At 39.9% G+C, this 12,821-nt stretch overlaps 1 protein-coding gene across 4 annotated transcripts in view; it reads right to left on the bottom strand.

The window, feature by feature from the left end:
* anks1b (ankyrin repeat and sterile alpha motif domain containing 1B) overlaps window positions 1-12,821 on the bottom strand; it is a 267,248-nt gene that overhangs the window by 132,545 nt on the left and 121,882 nt on the right. For all 4 annotated transcript variants that reach the window (XM_085252154.1, XM_085252151.1, XM_085252152.1 and 1 more), the window contains one exon: window positions 12,076-12,207. In XM_085252154.1, the coding sequence (XP_085108280.1) occupies window positions 12,076-12,207 (132 nt within the window). The remainder of the gene's footprint in view (window positions 1-12,075; window positions 12,208-12,821) is intronic.

The raw sequence follows: 12,821 nt of genomic DNA, 5'->3' as shown, positions 1-12,821 counted from the left end.
ATAAACAAGCTAACTTTGCTGGAAGCTGGATGCTGTAAAAGGACCAAACTCCAGCCAGGAGAACAACTGAGATAATCCATCCACAATACGAGGTTAGTCATTCATATACTGGTGCATGGGCTGGGCTGTAGTTACATCCTAAGGTTTTAAAAACTGAGCTTAAATAAATGATTAGCGGTAATAAAAGCCGAGGGAGGTCAACAGTGATCACTGACTGTTTTAGGAGCTTTTTGAGATTAAATAGAAGAAAATACAAAACATTAAACATGTTAACAACACAAAAGCCATATTAAACGCAGACTACTTTAGGCCCGGAAGTAGGATTCATCACGTCATCACTTAACGACCGGATTACTGTTTGATCTCGGGTAATCACAAAAATAGGTAAGGTATAGGGAGTATTTGATTGAGAATTAAAGGACAGAGTGAAGTAAATCTGAAACTGGAAAATAGAAGAAAAGGAAAGAAAAAGTCAGAGGTGCAGGTTGGTCCGATCAGCGAGCAAGGATTGCCTTGCAGAATTGGATTTCCCTCCATGGCTGGCTAATCCCTCAAAAATCAGCTAGCTGAGCCACCCATGGGACACCGACACTCACTCCACAGAAAATTACACCCTTCACATTCCCCATGTATTCTACTGTATTGAGCAAAGCTCTAACTGCGGCTTCCCTCGGCTCCACGCTTAATCCCACAGACACGGCAACCAGCTGGAGCAAGAGACTGCAGACAGAGAGCCACTGCTGTGTGACCAAACTTTTACTGCATTTAACTGCAGGTCCTTCAACTTTGGAGGAAGTTCTGAAGCAACAAAAGGCTGCTAAGGTGAGTGTGCGTTGCGTAACGGTGGGAGAAAAAAAGTTTGCAGCAGGAAGCACATTTAGTTTGGAGCTGAAATTAACTTCCCAGTTATTATTTTATTTCCCATGGCTGCATTTACACAACCTTACTGATAAACCAGAAGCAAAAACTGAAAGCTGATATCCCATTGTTTTCAAAGCTGTTTAAATATGAACAGATTAAAAAAAACAAAACAAATCTTTAACCGCTTAAGACCTGAACTCTTTTATGGCATGCATTTTCAATTTGTCTTTGCTATTTGGGCTGTTTGAGACCTCATGAATGTAAAAACAAAGAATTATGTGGGGGTTTTTTCCTGATTTTTGTTTCTGAGAAAAATGAGATCCACATTTTTACATTTCGATAGAACAGTGGCAGTATAATGTCCTTGTAAGTGGAAATCAGGCCCTTGTGGAGCAAAATTTAGTATTTTGGTCTAGACAACCCAAAATGTGATGTCCACATATGTGCACTCTAGGTCCTAGGAGGTTAATATAGTAGTTGATTTAAAAGTCTGATCTTGTGTTTGTTAATCACTGGCCAATATTACAAACATTTAAAACAGCTGAAAAAACAGAATTAAAGGCAATGCATATGTCAGCCCCAAGTGAGGCAACCATGCAGACTATGCCTGGTTTTTGCAGGGACTCATGGGAATGTTAATGTTGAAGTTGTCATGCTAGCAGTATTGTTATCATTCTTGCAGTGTTTGCTTTTTGATTGTTATGTTTGTGTGTAATATGTTTTTATGGCTGAGTGAAAACTGTTTTCTTCAAGCACAGGCCACCATGACTGAGGTTACCGCAGTGGTTGGAGACCACTAACCAGCCTTATGAAGAGCCACGAAAAAAAACATCCCTCCCAAAAGAAGGGCCATTGGACTTGACCTCTGTGAACACTTTTCCTGATCAGTTTATGAGCTCAGTCACTCATTTCGAGTCATACTGAAGGCTACGTCCACACGTACCTGGGTATTTTTGAAAACGCAGATTTTTCTATGTGTTTGCGCCTTTCGTCCACACGTAAACGGCATTTTCGGTCACTGAAAACTGAGATTTTTAAAAACGCCTTCCAGGGTGGATATTTTCGAAAACTCCGTTTTTGCATTTACATGTGGACAAGGAAAACGGAGAAAACGCAGCGTCAAAGGTGTGCGCATTTTTTGACGTCACACTGTGCGCCACATTATTGTTTCAGTGAAATGAATTTCTACAATGGCGGACTTACACCAAATACTGTTACTCTCTGCAGTGTTTAAATGCTTACATATACACACACAGTTACTGTCCCTCCACACAGGACTCAGTTCTGTTTCTATGTGCAGATCTATCTTTGTTTAGTCTTTCCCACCGAGGCTTCTAGATTTCTGATTGGCCAACATTTCTACACGGTTAGGAATATATCGCCACCTGTTGCTTTGGCATGTTCCTAGCAGTGTTTTCCTTCGTTTTTGCGTTTACGTGTGGACAGGATTTTTTTTAAAAACAAAAACGGAAAATCTCCGTTTGCAAAAATACCCGTGTACGTGTGGACGTAGCCAAAGTCTATTTTGTAGATTTCCTGAGAGGAGGATAATCCAAGGATACGTTCATTGTCTAATGAAGTTGGACTGACAAAATGTCAGTTAATAAATGTGTGGTTTCACAGTCAGTTCACAGTCACTTCCAGCATACAAAACAGGATTTTATTCACCAGGGTGTCATCACAGTACCTATGTCCATCTTTTATACTGCCTATCAGCTTGATGTTTGCTTTATTACACTTAATTTATTTTAGTGCACAAGAATGATTTTCAGTGCAGACCTAAAATGATGTGAGACAGGGGCACAAAGTAGTGGAGCCAGTGGCTCCTTGGCACTGGCTTCACTACTTGGCAGCTATATTGGTGAGGATATAGCTGTCAAACACTAAATCTTTGTATTCAGACTGAATTAGCAAACACTATATCCATTTAAAATCAGCATGCTGGGTTTGGTATGATGGTACACTAAGCAACTGCAACCTCATAAATATATTTATGTAAAAATCAAGAAATTCCTTTAACAGAGAGCGGTTCTTTTCCAGAAACTCATAATCTCCCGAGATTAGACCAAGCTAAACATGATGAAGCATCATCTGCAACTGCCTCACATCTCTCGACAAAGTTCATTCCCCTTTTTTTAGCAGAGTGTAAATCGCTCAAAATGACAAATACCTATCATCATAGGTTTTTTTTGCATAACTGTGCTGCCAGAGGCAAAATAACAGAGACAGACGTTTCCTGCCAACATCATTAGCCCTCGCGTCATGTGGGGCCACAACAGTGTTTTGTATGAAAATAATTTCCATCAATATGTTACACAAATACACGGATACAAATGATGTTTGTTTAAATATGAACTCGGTACGATCAGTCATCTTATTTGCCTGTAAAGCCTTCTAACCACATCTTTAATTCCTTTGTAAACAAGAACACAGAAAGCAAATTTACCCTTATCTCGCTCTGTCACCTGTGTGTAGGATTGTCCCTTAATCTCTTTAACGCGAGCTCATTTGAACTGGAACACAACATAATTTGCACACATTTAACAGTCTCTGCATAAGCGTACTGTGTTTTCAATGCCTTGCTCAAGGGCATCAACACTACAGGAAGGGTTGCTGTGCTGCACCGTATTATAAAACCAACACTGCAGTAAAAAAAAAAAAAAAAAAAAAAAAAAATTCCTGCTGGTGGCTTTTCTTTGAGCTTCTATTCCCCTCTCGGCAGCTTTCTCTGCCTTTTCCTGTTTACCTCAAGAATAGTGAGATATGTGATACTCCGACGGGATGTAAAACTACACACAAACAAGCGCACGCATCCACAGCACATCTTCATGGAGTCAAGGGCATTATAGGTTTGTGCCAGTCTATTTCAGGTGAAATATGACAGCACCTATATGTGTCTTTTGAGTTATTTTGACAGCCTATAGCTGCAGTCTAGAGGGGCATAACGCCATTAACAGGCACCAAGTGTAAGCACAGAGCTGCGTCACGTCCCATCGAGAGACGGGAGCGAGAGCGGGAAATGAAAGCAAAATCAAATCAAATTAAAAGAGAACATAATAATAATCAATTAGTCTAATTCAATGTTTTGAATGACAGAATTTCTGTTTTCAGCCAATTAAATGAATGATAATTAACTGGAAAAACAGGATTAAAATCCACAGAGCAAACAGCATCATCCGCTATTCACTCCGAGCAAAAATTTATAACACTTTTGTTCACATCTTTGTCTCAATTCATACAATCCTCACACACACGCGCACACATTTGCAGACACTGCAGAGTTTTAGACGTCTCAGATACGGACTGCAAGAAGTAATTATTTGCTTGATCGTTTAGTCTGCTAATTATTTTCTTGATAAATTAATTTTGTCTATAGTAAATATCAAGAAAATAGCCACCACATTTTCCTGGATCTATTACTGACTTTTAATTTAATTTTACAAGTCCAAAATGAGATAATTTAATTTTCTCCAAAGGTTCTATTAGACATCAAACGTCAAATCTGAAAAGCTGGAGCTGAAAAAAGAAATCCTACTAAAATAATTAAACACATCATCCAAATAGCTGCTGACTATTTTCAGTTATGTATTTTTATCTCATAACTGGCACGCTCATTTTCTTTCAGGAAATTGATGTTTCCTTTCCCGAGCAGTTATGACTACAAGGTTTATGTGAGTGGAAGAGAATTATACTACTAGCATATACAGAATGGCTACATATTAACAGTTTGATTTATTACAATGGTATAATGCAAGATTAATTAATTTTTCCATTCAGTTCAATTCAATTTTATTTATATAGCACCAACTCCCAACAACAGTTGCTTGATATTGTAAGGTCAAGACCCTAAAATAATACAAAGAAAGCAACAACAAAAAACCCCAACAATCATATGGCCCCCTATGGCAAGCAATCCAGCGACAGTGGGAAGAAAAAACACAGTTTTAACAGGAAGAAACCTCATGCAGAACTAGGATCAGGGAGGGGTGGCCATCTGCTGCGACTGGTTACTGAACACTTAGGAAAGAGTCTCCTGTTTTGACTTTGTAGTCACATCAACTCGTGCTGCCCGAAGTCCTTATTAAAAGACTCCAGGTAATGCCACCAAGAAAAAAACTCTGTACTCTGAATTTCTGTAGTATTAGTGATGAGCAAGAGGAGGAGCATAATGGTGTGGGTGGAGTCATCTTTGTCTGAATGGGAATAAGACCAGAGAGATGCAATTTACCTAAGTAGGCCTCCAAAATGACCAAGCACCTGGGTTTCCTCATCACGCGCACATTCTTTGAGTCATCCGCCCTGTTGGATGGAATATAACCAATGGTTACGAGCGGAAAAATGTTTCTCCCCCAAATGGTTGGCAGTGGGCGAGAAATTTGGGGCTGAGTTACTGCCACTTCCTATCACTTCTGCTATAACACCACTAACGGTGGACTGTGGAATATTTAATAATAAATTTTTCATGACTGGACTTGTTGCACAGGTGGCATCCTATCACGGAACCACGAAGGAAGTAAATGAGCTCCTGAGAGCGACCCATTCTTTCACAAATGGTTGATTTTATACACCCACGGTGATGGAAGTGACTGGAACACCTGAAATAAATCACTTGGATTGGTGAGTGAGTACTTTTCAGTACCTTTAGTCTTCTTTGTACTCATCGAATCTTATCACCAGTTTGTTTGCATGACATTATGATACCGCCACTTTGCTTCCAGGAAAAACTTCAAAAGGCCAGCTGCTGTGTGTGATTTATTTATTTATTTAAACGAAGCATGTCTAATTCTGCACGTAAGATAAAGATACAGTTTCCATGGAGCAACTTCAACCTTGCTTATTTTAAATAATTAAATATTACAAAACATTAAACAATCTGAAAAAGGTCAATGATCTTAAACTTTAAACATAAGATGAAAACTCACCCACTCACACAAATTCTACTCCCTCATTTAGATGCTTTTAAAGCTCTGCACATAATTTCTGCCCCCTCATAAACACTTGCCTTTGATGTTCCTTAGCACCCTCAAAGGCTCTCATGGCTGTCTGATCTGTGACAGCACAACACTAACCTCTACAAACTGATATCTACATATGAATGCACACAATCTGGAGTCAACCAGACCAGAAGCTTATCCTGCACTTAGTCTCACGAGTTTTGACCGATCATGTCTGAGCAGGCTTTGACTAAATGCTGTTTGTGTATCTAACATGCAAATCATGAAAACATCTGCTCTCATACAACTGTTTAAAACATATCTGTAAAGGTGGACTGTACTGGAAACTGAGCCTGGATATCACTTATCTGGATATTTGCTGGCTAAGATTCTTTCATTTCTCACACAAAGACACCTTACAACACACATCTTAAAACTGCGTCAGCTGTGAGTAAAGCCCTGTTTCCTAAGAAAGAAAATTAGAGCTTGAGAAAGAGAAATGTAAGAAGCAAGTCTGACTAAGTGTGGAGGAAGAAAGTCAGACGGAGGAAGAAAAACAGGAAGGAAGTAAAGATGGTGAAATGAGAGGAAATAACCTGGTAGAAAGTCAGGAAACGCTGACATGTGCAAGTGTGTGTGCAGCAGTCTGACGCACCTATGCTGTTGGTGACTGAGATTTGTTAATGGTGGACATCCCACGCCTGACATCTCAAGAAAGTCTGTGTTGCTTGGCAACACTCCAGACCTCTCTCTACAGCATCTCTTGTCTTTCCTGCATTTCATCATTACCTGTCTCCCTTTTCTTTTGCTTTCAAGGTTGTCGCAAATGAGTTCTGTAACTTAATTTTAAAAAAGGTGACGCTGCAAAGGAAAGCCCCGCACATGCTTTGGCGTCAAGCTGCGTTCACATGGAGATGGTCAGTGGAAACCTGTAGCTAGTAACGACAATTCTCAACAGGGGAAACTTCGTAATGAGGGAGTGAGTGCAGTCATGTGTGCACAAAAAACACGCATGTGACAGGCAGCAAGGATATGCTAAATTCATTACCTCGGGCCACAAAGGTACAAGGTACAGACACACAAATATGTATAGACACACAAATATTAAAACATAGGCAAACTTTATTTCGTGCTTGCTTAAGACGTGCAGTCTTGCACAAACATAGAAAAATAAATAAAACGTCCGCAGCTGCCATTTAATAAAGGTACATATTTACTTTGCTGTTTTTGTTTCAGGGTATGACTTCACGTCAGATGGCTATTTTGGAAGCTGTGAATTGTGGGCCTGTTGAAATACTTCAAGCAAGTTTTGACATTAGACATCCATCTCCGTAATGCTACAGGGCAGCTTTTCTTATTCCACTACTCATGAACCTTCATCCAACACAATGGACTGGCAGCTGCTGGGACTGGATGTGTTATGAGAAGTAGGGGTGGGTTTACCGATTAAAATTGGTTAGGTTAAACCTCACAAAATTTCAACAACCACCAAACAACTAAAACTGTAAATGAGAGCAGGTACATGGATTCTGCACAAATTCGTAAACATAGAGCGCGGACCCGCCGACGCATCAGAATTGGTGAGATGTCAGCTTTCTATGTTTACGTCTTTTTTTTTTTTTTGCACTAGATTCTGACGCTGCAGGTTTCATCATCCTCCAACCAAAACTGACTGAACCATCAGCAAAAGAAGATCCAAACTAAGCTTCACCTTTCGCTTCACGTAAACATCGTCATGAATTCCCTCTTACTTTTGCTGTTTTGCTTCCACCATGATAAAATGACACGTCATGCACAGCTCTCCCTCTCTCTCAGTGTACTTCAAGAAGAGTGTCACATCTAAAAATCTCTGTTTTCTGCATTATCCACTTTCTTATTACGCACCAGTCTACCACTGTGTACAGCGCTGTCGGCCGCGGTTTGTTTTTTATTTTTTTAATTTAACTAACTTACAACAAGAAATTTCTGCTGCTGAAGAAATGTAAACTTTTTAAAATTATGCGAAATTGCAAAATGCTTAGCTGTGTCTCTAATTAAACCTCTGTAACTTTGCTCTGCTTCAATTTAATAAAGTTACGTTGAAACCAAGCACACCATTGTTTTTCTTGTGACATTACCAATAAGTTTGATGTGTCACATGGCCCTCTTCCTATTGAAAAAACAAAAGTTGTATCCAAGATGGCCGACTTCTAAATGGCCACCATGGTCACCACCCATCTTGAGGAGTTTGCCTCCTCACATATACTAATGTGCCACAAACAGGACTTTAATATCACCAACCATTCCCATGTTATTACGGTGTATCCATATAAATGGCCCACCCTGTAGAATGAAACGGTAAAAGGTAAAGAGTTAATAACATTTTTTTCAGACCAGACTTTATTCGTTTTTTTGGTCTTCGTCCTGGTTAGAAATTGAGACAAACAGGATAGAGGTACATTTCCAGGCACTGGAAAATTACACAAGTTCCCATTAATGATGAGAAGGGTTTCTGATAGTTAAGCTTGAACACATGTTGTAAAAAAATCTGTATTTCTCATGCCAAATTCTCTTTGACTCCTACAACTAGTATATATCTACACACCAATACCTGAACACTCCCCGGCACCTTTCTACCAAGCATCCGTGGTTTTTGGAGTGGTGAGGTGTCTGATCAGAGTCCAGAGACAATATCCACCCTGGGCACATCCTTGCTCACCCTGATACCACCCGGTGGCAGAGGACAAAGAAGTATCCCCTGCTAAACCACCAACTCTCAGGTGTTTCACCCTCAGGCGTAACTAAGGTATAGCTATGAATTTAACAGTGTTGTTTTTCAGCCACATAATATTTTAAAACACTTCCATAAACCCTTCATTGCAGTATTTTACATTTGCAATGGCTAGCCATCCTGTTTCACAGAAAATTATCAGCCAACACTGCTTTTCCCCTCGGCTGTACTGACCTTTCAGGTCATTGTTTTGGTTTTCCAGCCTTTTGGATGCAGCAGGCAGCTGTGTTCAACAAAAACTCTCCTGTGAGCTCTCCGCTCAGCACCAAACAGAGCTGCCAGGTCTGTTTGATAAAACCAGCCTCATGGCCAATCAAACTAACCTATAATAAACAATACAATATAACACCCAAAAGGCAGGCACCCGGTGTTGGAGAGTATCACAAAATAGTTTGTTTTCTATCTAAGCCTGCATGCTGGAGTTTGGCTTTTATGATTTTTAGGATATATTGGCAATTTTCATACACAACACGAACTCATGGACAAGAAAAGTTCAACCTGCAGAAATGCTTCAAATGTGGGCCAATTACTCAGAAAACCGCAGACCTCGCAACCATAGCAACCCTGGCACCAACAAAGTCAGTAACTAGCTGGTGAAAAAGGAAGCATATAGCAGCTACTGTAAATCAGAATCAGAATACTTTATTGATCCCTGGGGGAAATTATTTTTTGTTACAGTGCTCCATTTTAAACCAACATTAAGACAAGACAGACAATACACTAACTAAGAATAGTACAATATATACATATATATACATACATACATAAGTCACTCATAAATAAATAGTTGGAAAAGAAACGTGTAGTTGTAGCAGCAAACAGTGTGTTAAGTGGATGCGTTGTACAGGGAGATGGCCACAGGCAGTAAAGAGCTGAAAGGAGCACTCTTGCCAGAAATTCAAAATGTAAATGTTGCCTTACACATTTCTCAGAGATAAAAATGTACATGTGATTTGGCACATGACTGTAAACACTGTTTATATGTCAGTGATGCTTTTCCAGTTTAGATAGATTCATGCATTTCTTTTCTGCAACCCCCCCCCCCCCCCCCAAAAAAAAATACTCTGAATCGGGTGCCAAACATAAGGCCCAGGGACCAGAATCAGCCTGGCAAAGATTCCAATCTGGTCCTATGGAAGGTTTTAGAAAATATAAAGGAAGACATTGCTCTTGGATTTGTAACTGTATTTTCACAAGGTTTACAGTTTTTTTTCTACTGATCAAGACCTCCCCCACTGGCCATTAACACAATTTCATTTTAGATTTCAGTCAGTTTACCTCTTGCAATTTAAACCCAAAGAGTCATGCTTATAGATTTCTTTCATTTACTACAGCAGCATGTTAGAAAAACTGAAACATGATGTTGAAATTGTGCTTCTTCATCTTCTATTATTACATTTATATCAAATTCAAATTTTATTTGTCACGTACACAGTCATACACGTGACAAATAAAATTTGAATTTGATATAAATGTAATAATAGAAGATGAAGAAGCACAATTTCAACATCATGTTTCAGTTTTTCTAACATTATATATTTATATATCAATATTATATAGTAAGATTTAATAGATTCACCAGTTTCACCAGTCTAGCCCACATAAGATGAAAGTGGGCTGTATGTGGCCCGCAATGCAAAATGAGTTTTATATCCCCGCTCGAAAGTTTTTAAATGACTAGCTTGATAGGGCTGTGGGAGGTTCCTGACCAGATTTCAATTAATCAAACACATCTATCTGATTAATATACTCATTTTCCTCAAATTAAACAATACACAGCACATGAATCAATTTTTATTTACCAAATATCTGATTTACATGTTTATATGAACACTGCCTGTATATATTAGGAGGGCAGGGTTCTTAGTCTGGAGGATATTTTGTAATCAATTGAATTTGACAACATCATTTCTGCTGACATACAGTAAGTAAACCAAAGAAATATGAATTTTCCAATGAAGAATTTGAATAATTTTAATGGCATTAAAGTATATTGAGGGGGGGGGTTAAAGAAAACTTTAAATTACACCGTATTTCACTTTAACATGGTGCTTTAAGCGGTTTATTTTAAGGTTAGACTTTCTGTATGACTCATTACAAAAATCTAGCACTTTGATTGACAGCTTTAAGTGACAGCTGACAACCAGGAAACTAAACACTCAGACAAGAGACAGAGGTTAAAACACTACTGCGGACATCTAACGAGGGAGAAAGATGACCAGGGGGGACTGGTGAGCGCGCATGTTAGCAGATGTCACGTGGATTGATAAAAACAAAAGATTGAGATGTAAACAATGGTGGCGACTGCAGCACAGCTATTTTTTTTTAGACCCTATTAATCCTCTAAGGGGATGCAAATGCTTTTTTTGTGTGTGTTTATGTTAACTCTGTTTATCCACAATGGCAGTGGGAAAATCACTGCAGTGATAAGTTAATTATTCAGCAACGACTCGGTCCTTCTCTCCCTCTGACACTCTGTTCCTTCCACTTCTACTTCTTCAATAAAACCAGCGCGAGCACGCACGCACGCACACACAAATCCTCCCACGCAAGCTCGAGATGATGTCACACACAAAAAGCTGATGATACCGAATACGCTGTGTATACCCACATGCTCGCATTCAAAGGTTTAAGCTATCATGCACAGCGCATTAGTACAAACGCACACACTCGCCCAGGTGCAAACATCTCCAGGCGGTGTGCCAGTCAGGCCGGCAGGCTGCCAGTATACCAGACAGAGGGTCTGTTGTGTTGTAAATGTCAGATGTCCCGCTGTTTGTGCCAGCATGCATCTCCCTGCTAAGCACTCATTTAAACACACTTAATACACAGCGTGTGGGGCTGAGGGAGCCGGAAGGAAGAAGTAAAGATGGAGCGGGAATACTGAGAAGTAGTGTGAGTTTGGATCAAGCCTGCTTGTTCAGTAAAACCCTAAAAATCAAGCTTCTGTCCTACACAGCCTTTCTTTGTTGTTGTAATATGCCCATTTTTCCCCACAGGGATCATTAGCCTTTCATGTCGCTTCACTGTATCAGATATTTCAGCTGAGAGTTATTCAGAGTTCATGAACTACTCGTAAAGGTAAAAGGCTTAAAAACAAAACAAAACTGGAGAGATAGGGAGGATCTTCAGAAATGTATGATAAGGAGATGAAGACAGAGGCAGAAACTGAGCAGAGTATTTAGAACTGCCAGGAGAGCCGGTCTCTCTAGTGACGGCTCATTCACTGCGTTCCCAAGGTAACCAGTGAAAGTATTCGCTCAGAACAATGGCAATATCACTAGCCTGTAATTTGTGTGTTTGTGTGTTGCTTTACTCTACATCATGTATGTTAAATAAGAATTGTGATGATGATATCATTCTTTGACTCTGTGCACACCGACACTACATTATAATGCAAATTAGGAGTCAAAACATCATCATCATGCAGTTAGAGTTAGTTAATTCACTGCATATAAGTGTGTGTGTGTGTGTGTGTGTGTGTGTGTGTGTGTGTGTGTGTGTGTGTACCTGCGACAGGCTGGAGAAGCCCAGGTTACGACAGCCATTGCATGGAGTCAGTGCTTCCCAGAAGCCAGTGGGACCGCAGCTCTTTTCTGCCTCATCTTCTTCCATGGCCGGAGGGAGAGGTGGCGTCGGCCGCTGTGAGCACAAAATTCAGAACACAAGTATACGATTGTCATTATAACAAGTAACCAGTAATAATCAGCTCAAAGATTAGAGGGTGTATGTGTCCCAAGAAGATTAATTGTCAACCGGACAAAGAAAAGACTGATGGTACCGTACAAAAGCCATTTGTATACATCAGCATAGATTTAGGAGGACAGAGGGTGACAGCAGTTATTTTCAAAGCTGCTATGACCAATATATTTACAGTAACAGTGGCTCGTGTAACCCTGGCACAGACAGAAACAAATTGGAATAAACAAGCTTTTACATTAAGACTGAATTAAAAGAACAGCAGAGCTCCTGAAGGCTCTGCTGGTTGAGAGAGGGGTGGGAGTTGGAGGCTATTATGAAGCCTTTCCAGGTGCCACTTATTGGTCAGAAGCAGCTCACTGTTGATTTGCCTTCTGGAAAGAAAAAAGAAGCAAGTAGGACCGCAGAGACTGGTCACCCACCTCTGCCATTCTCTTTAGCTCTACACACAGAGTTATTAAATTCATCTTTTTGGCTTCAGAGCACAATGCTAACGTCGCTCTGTGACAGCTGTGGGTGCAAGTAAGTGGCAGTTTGCTAAAATTATTTAACTTATG

The sequence above is a fragment of the Mchenga conophoros genome, linkage group LG17 (genome assembly GCF_057382185.1).
Source record: "Mchenga conophoros isolate Kocher_MC1m ecotype Shallow Benthic linkage group LG17, M_conophoros_male_GT1.1, whole genome shotgun sequence".
NCBI classification, from domain to species: domain Eukaryota; kingdom Metazoa; phylum Chordata; class Actinopteri; order Cichliformes; family Cichlidae; genus Mchenga; species Mchenga conophoros.
This window is presented reverse-complemented; position numbering and strand designations above follow the sequence as displayed.